At 41.8% G+C, this 12458-nt stretch overlaps 1 protein-coding gene across 1 annotated transcript in view; it reads right to left on the reverse strand.

The window, feature by feature from the left end:
- The window catches only part of CACNA1C (calcium voltage-gated channel subunit alpha1 C), a 478569-nt gene that overhangs the window by 86540 nt on the left and 379571 nt on the right, over window positions 1-12458 (reverse strand). The window contains exons 14-19 of the mRNA XM_051608094.1: window positions 10409-10616; window positions 9472-9592; window positions 7227-7341; window positions 5998-6118; window positions 5804-5873; window positions 555-687 (exon numbers count right to left, since the gene is read on the reverse strand). Coding sequence (XP_051464054.1) covers window positions 555-687; window positions 5804-5873; window positions 5998-6118; window positions 7227-7341; window positions 9472-9592; window positions 10409-10616 — 768 coding nt within the window. The remainder of the gene's footprint in view (window positions 1-554; window positions 688-5803; window positions 5874-5997; window positions 6119-7226; window positions 7342-9471; window positions 9593-10408; window positions 10617-12458) is intronic.

Raw genomic sequence — 12458 nt, forward strand, 5'->3', positions numbered from 1 at the left:
GGGGACATGTGAAGCCACAATGCAAGAGCCCAAGGAAAGAGTGTGAATTACTTTTCTCAGCCTCCCCCCAGAGCTACGGACTCTCATTCTCCTCCTCCGTTTTCTTGTATGCTTGTTCTTGACACTTACTAATGAGCTGAAACACACAAACTCCCTACTGGGAGTGGATTTTGAGCAGCCATTAGGACTGGAAGTTCCTATCTCACACTTGACTGACTGCATGATGGCTTGCTTGCAATTCGGACCTGATGATGTTGGCGAATTCCAATTAATGATTTGCCTCCACGTCCCTTATTTCTGAAGCTTTCATTATTTGTGTCTTCAATCAGCCTTGCAGGAGCCCTGAACCCCCATTGAATATTGCCAGAGGGCTCCCCACAGTCATGCTTTCATAAAGATATCATGCCAGGGCCTTTAAATGAGAGACTGGTCAAAGAAAGTCTCTGGTGTGAACTGCTGGAAGGGAACTCTGCACCACGTGACATAAGGGGCCCAGTGTGAAAGGGGTACCTTCTCTCTGCCTCCTTCTTCCAGCTAAGCAGTCTCTTAAATACCTGTTGTTAGGACTGAAGATGAAAAAAGCACTGGCATCAGGCATGGGCACAGCCTTTTCCTTGAGGTGCAGCTCAGACATCGGGCGAGGCCGAGGGCCCACAGGCATCTCGGGTTCTTCCTCGTCTTCCTCAGCTGCAAGAAGTATTTTTGTTGTGTTTGTTTTTTTTTTTTTTTAATGCAAAATATAACCCACATTAATGCTGGCAAATCCACGATATACTCAGAACAGTCTTCTCAGTTGCTTCACTGCAAAATAAGCTTCTTTTAATGACTGACTTGAGTCTTTCTTGCTATGGCCTAAATCCATTTTCTATTTTCTTATTTTCTATGGACATAGAAAAAAAATAATGTCCTTCCTCTTGCAGAAGGCTTTTACATACTTAAAGACCATTATTATGCCTCTGTGAGGATTTCTGGTTCCTAGAGCAAAACAAGTCTTTCCTGAGGTGGTGTGTTCCCTAGGTCTCTGATCGTTTTTGCTATTTTCCTCCAGTTTATCTGCAGGATTAACACACAGCTGTGGTTTTACTGGTGCAGAGGAGTGCTGGATTACTTCTTATAATACCATCTTCCTGTTTAAATGTCCTTCATAGGCACTTCCTTTAATTAATTTGCCATTCATTTCTGATTTGCAGAAAGCACAGATTATTTACCAGGGAACACCTCCCTAGCTTGTCATTCCCTCCTCTGCATTTGTGCTGGTGCCTGTTCCCAAAAGTGGCCTTTTGACCTCATCCTTATTGAACTGCATCTTATTTTCTTCAGGCCATTCCTCCAGTTTATCAAGATCTGTTTTTCTCCTCTTTGTAAGGCTCTCCACGGAGCCACTGCCACATCTGGAGTTGTGTCTGTATGAGTGCAGTGTATTCCCCAGAGCAAACATGGACCATGGGCACTTTGACTTACACCAATCAGAAATTGCTCCCTTTCATAATTCAGTGAGGGGAAGACTGAAAAGGCTGAGAACAAGGTTGAGACTTTTGAACTTGATGCCGATGGAGCAGATTACCAGGCACTGTGCAGATCAGTGAGCACCCTCAAGCCAAAAAATGCAGAGATGGGGAAAGTGGTGTATGAAAGAGAATCTTCCACCTTTGAGGAGTTGTTCTACTTGCTGAAGTCAGGTGCTGTTTTGCAAATGACATGATAGAATTTTTCTGTTTTAAAGATCCCAATCCTCTGATTTAACCAGCAAGACAGGAAAAAAATATTTTAAGAAAGGAGCCTGACAGGTTAGATGCAACTGATTAATCTTCCAGACAATGCAATGGAGGAAACTCTAGTTAAAAAGTTTATCTGGAGTCCATGAAATTAGACTAATATCAGGAAGAGCCTGTTCCTGTAGGGTCAGGTACTGTACTTAATCTGGTAATGGACACATCAGAAAGAACAGATGAATCCACAGAGATTCTCATCTAGGTGTCAGGGACAGGAGAAAAGTGGCCTATTCAATGCCTGCCATTACTACATGCAAATAGGATTCTTTCTTTACACTCCCAGTAGCAAGAGTTCAGGTCAAATTCACTCAATAGATTTCTGCAAAATTATTGTGCTGATACATAGAGAACCTTTCACTTTTAAGTTAACTTAAGAACTCTTTAAGCTGGTCTATTTTTTTTTTTTTTACAGCTCACTTTTATATTGTAATATATTTTATAATACTCTTTCTACAGGCTTTATTAGTTAAAGAAACATTCCTTCAGAATTATTTTTGTGTATAGTACTTGTAAAAACGGTGTTAATGTTAATGCTCATATTTATATAATATTACAATACTTTGCACTCACACCTTTTATCTACAGGTTTCAGAGTGGGCTGACAATGAGCAAGGTAAGCAAATTAGTTTACTTTTTTAACAGTCCAGAATACTGATGCCCATGATCACATGAGATATTTGACACTCTTACTTAAAAAATCTAGTATTCTGAGTCCCTGTTCTGTGCTTTCACTATTGGATTATTCTTTTTCTTTCACTTGCGACGATGCTTAAGAAAACTTTTAAAGGGGTATGGAACAATGCCTCAGGAAAACTGACTCTTAGTTGAAGGATCAGCCTGGTGAAGATTCATAAGGGTCATGGTTCATCTCCTCTTTTCCCTCTGTCTCCCACACAGCAAGAAATACATTTGTGATTCTGGCAACTGCATACCTTCAGACTAGAAAACATATTCAGTTCCTCAGCCATAGATTAAGAATAATGTTCTAAATATTTTTCATTTAAAGTAGGGTCTAGGGAAACACTGAGGCCCAAATACACGAAGAAGACCATGATTACAGCCTCAGCTCAGGTCACTGCCTAAGCTAAGGCACATGCACATCCAACTACTGTGCTGCACAGTTGCCAGCAGTCATAGAAGCAAAGGTCAATGTGGCTTTCACAGGTGGGCTGGGCAGCACATCGACTACAATCCAACACTTGTTCTTTGACTGTTTTCTATACCTAAGGTATCTTTGCATTTAAGAAGTGACCCTTCTAGTCAAGCTTGCCAAAAAATCATAAAGAGACATGACTCAGAGCTGGCAAGTTCAGATCTAGGTTTGAACTCTCCTAAAGTTCAAGGAAATTCTAATTTGGGACTGTCATCTTTAATTACATTTCATTAGAAAGCTGATGTCCTTTGGTTGTGAGGCCATAAGCACAAACAGGCTATTATGCAGCATCAGTGAGAAATTCAATGATGAAGATTTTTTTTTTTCTCTACAAAAACCAGAACTCTTGTATAAGGACATTGCTTTACTTCAACCTCCCATGAATCATCCCAAGCTTTTATCTTCATCTGACATTCTGAATTCTTTGTCTGTTTCTGTACTAGACCGCAAGACTAGCTCCCTGTCTTCCTAGAATAAACATATCATCATAATAATCCCCCTAGTATACACAAATCTCTGGAAGAATGAGCCTCTCTCTCCAACAACGGGAATAGGTGATCTAATTAGCTGCAAGTACATAGACTATTCTAGGGGCTGAGAGCAACACTGTGCAGCAAACAGAGTCAGAAGAGTTTACTGAGAAAACTGGTTGAGGCAGTGGAAACCAATAGGAGATTGAGCAAGGTAAGTTGAAAGAATAAAGGGAAACGAAGTGAAAATTTCAAATGGTTTCTCAGCATGGGATTAGGGTGAAGGATGTTTTCAGAGGATGGAATAGTAGACAGCCATGGAAAGGTCACAGGCATCAACAGCTTAAATCACAAACAGAAAATAGGCAGAAACAGCTAATGGCATCCAAGAAAACACAGGGTGCTTGATTCAAAGCACAGTTGAAATGGATCCACATGCAAGTGGACAAGGAAGAGGTGTTCCCAGGTAGGCTGTATATGGCTGCACAGCATCTCCTGTAGCACAGCTGCACCAATAAGCAGCAGGATTCTGGACTGGTCACAACTGGCTACAGAGAACTGGAAAGGGATACATATGGGCATCGGAAAATTCTTGCAAGTATAGCCTTGCAGCCTTGTTCCCCAGAACTGACTACACCACGCAGATGTGACATGCCACATCAGCTCTGGAGGGGACCTTCATATTTCTGAGCTTTATACAACAAAATGAAATAGATGACTATGGTAAATCTGATCTAACAAGGGCTTTACAAAACTTTACTACATCTGAGCCTTATGGTTGGCTTCCACGAACTTTAAAAGAAGCTGCCAGGCAATTTTGTGAGCTGTTAGAGACAATTTTCAGCAAAAAAGCTAGGATTTTCAGAAGATTAGAAAGAGAAAAATTAACTTCACTCTTCACAAAGCCTTGATAAACAATTCAGGGAACAGGCTTGTTTAGAAATTACATTATACCATGGCAAATAACCAAGACGCTGCTCCCTCACATTTCTAATATTTTAGGTGACAGGCAACCTGATCAAACCTCATCATCCAGTCAAATTTCAGGTTCCATTTAGAAGCATGTCAAAACAGGGATTGGCACTCCAAGGCAGGCATGAAAAGCTTTTACTTAATTTTCTGCACTCTAATCCTATGCATGGCTGCAGATAAACTGCCCATGACACAAACTGTAGAAGTATTTTTTGTCATATGGTTCACACACTGGACTATTTCTAAGCTGTCCTCAGAAGGTAACTGAAACACTGTTCTACCAGTAGAATTAAATTTCCTATATGGGTGGCTGAACCTTCACTGGAAAAACAATATAGTAGTCTGCAAATCCAAGCCAGCTGTGAAACAGCTGTTTTAATTTGTGCCTCTGGCTAAAGAGTCCCCCAAGCCCCTAAGCATCCAGGGATGCGTGTCCAGTAAGTGCCTGTGCCTATAGAGGTGCTGGGAAGATTAAAGCCAGAGTGCTCTTCCCCAGGTAGTCTTAAAACAGTATTGTACAGTGTTGGAACCACACTCTCTTCCTGATAAATGGGCTATAAATATGGGTGAATACAAGTATAGCAAATGTGGCAATTTTTTTGTACTGAAAATCAAAACCCATGAACAGTTTTAATTTTTGCTTGTCTTCAGCCCTTGTCCAACTATTTAAAATGAACGTTGTCATTTTCACTTGATCACATCAACATTTTATCAGACATTTATTAGGAATTATGAAATAGAAAATAATGTGGTTTATTACTATTGCAGCCTGCTACATAGTCACAGAAACACAGAAAGGCAGAGAAGGAAAGGATCACACAAGGCCCTCTGGTTTAAGCCTCTGCAAAGCCAGGACCAGCTAATTACTATAGCTAAGCCTTTTCTGGCAGATATTTTTCTAACCTGCTCTTAAGTTCTGAGATATCCTCAATTGATGTTTTAAGCATCCAAGGATGAAATTAATTAGGTCCAACTGACCCGAAAAGTAGCCTAACTAATGCCCTAGCTTGATTCCCCCCCCAGTTCTAGGGTGACAGCTTATGTCTTTAGCATTTTATTAATAAGTCACACTGTCTTTCTTTATTTTCAAAGTGCAAAAAGACATTTAGCATTTTGTCTCTCATGAGTATATGTTGTGGCACTCCCTTGATCACTGACTACTGAGAAAACAGACTGACAACAAAGACATATGCATATTTTCATATACAGAATTTGGTATATGATTCAAATAAAATATGACTAATCAGTATAGGGACTGCAAAAGATCAAGTTCATGCCTGTGCAAACACAGGTGAGTGCATCATCCTGTCCCATTGCAGAGACACTATGTATTCAGCACACCTGCCACCACAGTCTGGCTTTATATGCATTAGCAATTAGAGCTTCTCCTTGTTGAATTAAAGGATTCAACAAAATACAAGGAAGAAGATAAGTACCTGGTCCTTCTGTTGGGGGATATGGGCTCTTTTCTTCATTTTCATTGGGCTGATAATCATCCATGTTGATCTGACAGAAATGGAAGAAGAGGCAAAAGCTTTATCAGACAAGGCAGAGGGTTTTCAGTCTTTCAGAAACCTGAGCTGTTCATGCCATCACTGCAAAGACAGAGCTGGCTGGCAGCAGACCTTACCTTGGTAGCAGGGGGGGATTCTCCATCAGCAGTGATTGATTTCAGCTCAATTTTCTCCTCCTTTGTTTCTTCCTCCACAGCTGTTTTTTCTATCTCCTGTTTCTTTTCGGGACTAGCAGTCCTAATAATTTCACAAGATACAAAGCAAAGAGTTAGAAGAGGTGAAAAGCTGTTTCCATTTCAGGAACTTCATGTAGTACAGCACACACCATGAGAATGATCAGCTGGCTGGCACCTCCACTCTGAGTCCAGCTTACATACCAGCAGCTTCACCTTGTCCTCATCTGCAGGCAAAGGCAGAGACTCCGCTCTAATTCCATGTAGCATTCTTTTATTTTATAGCTTTCTCAATGACATGTGTTTGTGTGTGAGTGGGTGGGTGTGCATGCACATAATGGGATATATGTGCCTGTGTGTTTGTGCGCACGCATGTTCTAAGTCCATCAGTAGAGATTTCTTTGTCAACTCAATGGCAAAGGCATGAACCATTGTCAAACCACTGTCAAACCATGTCTTGTGCCCTTCCACTAGGTTACCTACAAAAGTTTTGCCCCTCACTGTACTCCCAGAGCCAGGGAGACCTGCTAACTGGCATGCAGGATAAAGCAGAAAGAACTGCACAAGAGATCCCCTCCAAGCAGTCTGGAAGATAGTGAACAGAAATAACCATTAAGGCGAGGCTTCTCCACTGTTGGCAGCTGGGAATGACAGAGAAGCTCTATATCCAGCTTGTGCCTCTTAAGACTCTGCAGAAACACTAAAAGAGTGGCAAGAGACTAACAGCATGTGGCATCAAAAGAGAAGGAAGCCGCTGAATCTTGTGTCAGGGGAACAACAATCTGAAAATATGCCTTGTGATTCCAAGCAATCAGAAGGTAACAGGGAGATTCAAATGGGATTGTTTCACACTCATTCTCTGCTGATGCCCTGAAAGCGCATTAGTCACTCAGACTTCTCTGCTCACATCATTGCAACTGTGGGGACACCCAGCTCATTACATCTTCTCTTCCTTTAGTTTGAAATATGTTACATAAAAGTTTATATTTATATAATTCCATACATAATTATATTAATCACATATATATAATCTACATATACCCACAGAAAAGTTATACCTGTATGTTACAAATACGCACATACTTGCACACATAAATGTGCATTATGTGTGTGATTATACCCCTAGGAAGGCATGCATATGAGTGTAGATAGGTGTATGCAAATGGTTTTACCTAGCTAGCTTTTTCCTTTCTTTTTCCTCTTCCTCTTCTTTCTGTGCAGATGTTAAACTCTCAGCATCAGCAAGGTTGTCGACAGCAATGGCCAAAAATACATTCAGCAGAATATCTGTTTGTTTGCTTAAAGAAAATGGGCTTTGAAAACTGCAGAACAACATTATGCCAAAGGTTTCTAAATTAACATTTTTTAGCAACCTGTCATCAGATCTCTTGGATTTTCCAAACTTCTCTTTCACACAAGTGTTCAGAATGTGCATATACAGCATGCATAAACCTACATCTTCCATTCAAACAGCTAACACACTCTGTGGGGTTTCCAAAATTTCACAACAAAACAACTGACATGTAACATCTAATTCCAGACTTAATTTCAGTTTCTCATTTCCCAAAAGGGTCTTGCTTCATGCAACAAATCTCACTGAAGATAAAGGGAATGCTGAATGCTTTGCATCTTTGACAGTTTAGGTCAACTTTTATTAAAGCACTCCTATTAGAGACCCTCAAATTGTAAGGCATGTGGACTTTTCAGTTTTCACCTATGTATTGAGTTGAACAACGTCACTGTAGGTATTCTCACAGACATGAGTGGATTTTATGGACAGCGAGCACAGCATCCTCATTAGCATTTCTGAGACAACCAAAACCCATTCATTTATTCTGGGCATTGAAGAGTTGAGCTGACAACTCTGCCATCTCCTAGCAGGCTCCATGCACAGCCTGGCATGTCCATGTATCTGACGGGCAAGGAACCACAACTGTTTTCTTGTCTTGCCAGTCAGTGTTCAGATCTTGTGTTACAAATCTGAACATCAGCTTCTGACAGAGCACTGGATCAGGCTGCCCAAAGAAATTTTGGAGTCTCCTTCTCTGGAGACTTTCAGGACCCATCTGGATGTGTTCCTGTGTGACCTGCCCTAAGTGTTCCTGCTGCAGCAGGGGAGTTGGGCTTGATGATCTTCAGAGATCCCTTCTAGCCCCTATGATTCTATGATTCTTCTATAAATGTGGTGACAGTGGGTCTTATTACACCATCATAACTTTTAAGTAAACCCCAGTTCAAGGCTTAGTTTGGAAATAAAGCCACACCCCTGTTTGTGCTTCAAGGTCTGACGGCTCCAAAGTCAGCCAACATGTAGAGCTGGCTCACATTTTCCTCTGCAGTTCACAAGGAGATCCAAATTGTAGGGTTTTTTTAAGCTGTCAGGCAGACTGCCTTCCTCGACCTTCAGATAAGTGGAATTGCACCATCTCACTTTGAAGAGAGGGCATGCAGGTCAACCAAAATGTCAGATAACAGGGTTTGAGAGATCTGAATTATGAGGAAAGGCCAGAAGAGCTGGGCTGAGACTACAGGGTGGCTTTATGGAAGAGTCAGTATAAAAAGAAATGTCACCTCTGACACAGGAGGGCCATTCATTAGGGAAGCAGAAACTAAACATGAACAAATTTGGAGCAAACTGAGATACAGAACAGAACCATAGATCTATGTTATATGCAAATTCCTGTGAAAGACACTCACAGCCTAGCAATGCAATATGCCTTGTACCTCCTGGGATATGCACAGTGCCCTCACTTCACCTTGAAGCCAGAGAGAGCTGAAGTTACTAACACCAGCACAGACTGGAAGATAACAGAGCACACGGTTTTCTGTTTAAAGAACACACAGATTGCAGTAACTGAAATGAAACACAGTTCCTGTTAGTTTATACATGAATTAATATATGATCTCACATACATCAACTATGTCAAACATATGTTACTCCTTATTACAGCATTTGTATATAGCATATTGTAGATTACACATATTTTTATTCCACATAAGACTTGGATGAAGGCACATGGAATATAGTACTGAAAAGGCAATTAAAACAAAAATATGCAGTAAGTACAGTAGGTACATAGAGAGATTAGTTTCTGGAGAAGGCAGGAAAGAAAACATATGAGAGAATTAAGAGGAATGAAAAATAAAAACACTAAACATGTACAGATACTAAATAAAAGCTAGCATACAGAACTGGCACGTAGCTGGCTCATACAACTGTTTATGTGCCTGAAGTCTTAGCACTAGCTAAAATTAAACAAACTTGTTTAACTTTTGTCAGTGCAAAGCCAAAATTCAGACTTAGGGAAAAGGTAAAAATGTAAGGTATGAAATTCATTATTTTCTGACATAACAAAGCAGCAAAGGGTGACTTTAGATTCAGCCTCACTTGGAGAAAAGACTAGCATGAAAGGATACAGTTTCCACAAATGAAGAGGATGATGAAGTAAATACAGACCAACATTCCTGGAAAAGAGGGGCCGCCATAAGCCATGATCCCATCATACATCACCGAATTCCAGTCCTCCCCAGTCAGGATCTAAATGACACATTCCCACCAATAGGGGATACAGTGTTAGACCACACAGAGAATTTGAAAACCCCATTAACATAACAAAGATTTCTCCTATCCTAGAGAACGCCCCCTCCCCCAGGATGGTTGGACACTCTGGCTGTGTCCATCTAGAAAATGAGTAACGTCCTCCTTCCCCCAAACAGAGAGAATGCAAAGAGGGACTGTGCTCAAAGTGTGAAAAGAATAATAATGAAGTGTCCACTTGAAGATGATGGCTGAAGCCAAATGGCTCTCCCAGACAATTCTGTTCAACTGTCCCCACCTCTCAAAGGCATTTCCCTCCATGTGCCTGCTGTTCCAGACAGGCTGCACAACCCATAGTACTGAAGACAGGCCTCAGCACAGCCTTCTCTGCCACTTCCCTTCACCTTGGCTGATCAATCCCAAAACTGCAGTCAGCTTAAAGGCCATTTGATTACTTCTCTGGTGCTGTGAGCAGGTATTTGTTCCCCAGTACTGTGAGAGGGGGGAGGACAGCTGCAGGGTTGGGCTTTGGCATGCAGGTGCTGCCCCGGGAGATGACAATGGCCATTCTCTTGTCCTAACCTGCTAAGACCTGGTGGCCTTACTACACACAGGGGCTTTGGCTTTGGTTTGCCACTTTGGGAGGGAGTACACCTGTGCTGGCAGCACAGCATGGCACCTTGCTCCTGGAGCTCTTAGGCTGATGTCCAGCATCAGGGACTGCCCAGCTGCAGGGGAAGGATGCAGAACCTGCTCTCTGTCTCACCCCATGTAAACACAATGTATTGGTCCCATTGGGATCATTCTTGCCCTTACCTGAAACACAGTGAGGAGGGACTGGGGGAAGTTGTCAAATGTACTCCTCCTGGTCTGCATCTCATCAAAGTTAAACTTGCCCCCAAAGAGCTGCATCCCCAGGAGTGAGAAGATGATAATGAAGAGGAAGAGAAGCAGCAACAAGGAGGCAATGGAGCGGACTGAATTGAGCAGTGAAGCCACAAGGTTACTCAGGGAATTCCAGTATCTGGAAGAGAAAACAGAGGCAGTTAAAATTGCTTCAAACCAAGACAGGTACTCATGGACTGCACAGGATATCGGTTCAGTCTGTCTTCTTTATATAAGCAGGCATTTCCAACCACCCTGTTAAGCAGTGAATCATCAATGTGCTTCCCTAAGATAATGAGACTTACTGCAGCTAATGAGTGATTTTACTACCACACGTGTACATACACAATTCCCTCCATCCCCCACCCCCTATGCACACCCAGAAGATTATTGCAGCACTCTCCATCTAAGGCTCTGCAAATCTTATATCAATATACAGTGATTAGTTCTTGCTGCTTCAGTGAGTTACATTCTAACCAACCTCATTACAACACTCACAGATGTTATGGCAGCCAGAATCCCTCACTCCAGAGAATGGCCTGTAAGTACTAACAAGAGCAGATGGAGAAACAGTTTGGATGCAAATACAAACTTGTCCAAAATCTGGTGCGTGTGAGCATGTGCTTGGGCTCACTCACAGATAGACATGCCACACTTTCTGGGACTGAGAGGAACGAGCCAGATGTTAAAGGTCCTACACACCCACTGATAATTGTTTTATATGGGCCCTATAAGAAACTACATTTGTAAAGTTCAGAGTTTCCTCTGCTCTTGGAAGAACACGCCACGACCACCGTGTTTTTTGGTATCAAACCCACTACACTTCCTTGGACAGACTGTGGAACATTTTGGAAGGGCTTAGAGCTAGCTTCAAATAGAGCTGGGTAAGATACTTCCAGTATACTCAGTACACCCACTCACCAGCTGATGAAAATCACCAAAAATCAACAGATGTTTCTTATGTTTTCTGGGGCTGATATAAATTTCTTGGATATGACTAAGCTGAAGTCCACTTAGACCAGTTACTGAGAAAAGGACAAATTGCTTGTGACCTCACACAAAATGACAGAAAATTCAGACTTCTGCTTTTAGAATAACTACCATTCAAGGGAGAGAGTGGCTAAGACTTGCTCTCCCAGCATATTCATGCTGGTGCTCAGATCAGACTGATGCAGGATGCAGAGAAAGGATCTTCTTGATCTCGTGGTCCCACTTAAGGTTTCAAAGAGCATTCTCTGCTGCAGCACATCAGTTGGCTTGCATTCTTTGCCAGCTTGCAGGGTAGCCATGTGTTAGAAGAGGGATGTGTTTTTCTGAAGAATCCACCACACTGTACATGAGGCAACTTTCACTTTGGTCTTTCATCTGCTCAGCCACTCCTAATTTACTGTCTAGTTGGTCATGACCACTGCTCTTCTAGATGCGTTTGAGCCTGATAGAGCTTTTAGCCAGGGCGGAAGCTTAGCTGTCATTTTCCAATCACCTAATTTTGAATACACATTACTAGCAAGCTTCAACAGCTTTCACAGGTCAGCAAGCCTACAATGCTTCCCTGTAATCTCTAAGTTTTCCTTCTAGCATCATCTCTTGTGGCCTACCATTATGCTTTGAGACCCCATCATGGTAAAAATCTTCCACTTCCTTCTTCCAAAGCCTGTAACAATGAACTTTTCTTTCCGTAGAGTATTCTGAATTTCTAGACTTATTTTCCTCAGAGAAAGAAATTCCACTTGAGGATGACAGACTGGTCTAGTGCTCTTGCTCTTCTGAAGAAGCCTGGTCCTTCAACATACCGTTCCGAAGGCAGTGTAGACATTAGAGACCAAGGTTCTTAAATTCCCAGTTAAATTAATGTTTTTAAAATGTCAGCATAAAAAGACAAGTTTCCTTATCCCATGGAAAACAGGAATGATTGAGCAGTGCAATCACTTTCTGAAGGTTAGCAACCTGATCTGCAGAGGGACACCACCATGTTCTCTGA

Source organism: Apus apus, chromosome 1 (genome assembly GCF_020740795.1).
Source record: "Apus apus isolate bApuApu2 chromosome 1, bApuApu2.pri.cur, whole genome shotgun sequence".
Classification (NCBI taxonomy): Eukaryota; Metazoa; Chordata; class Aves; order Apodiformes; family Apodidae; genus Apus; species Apus apus.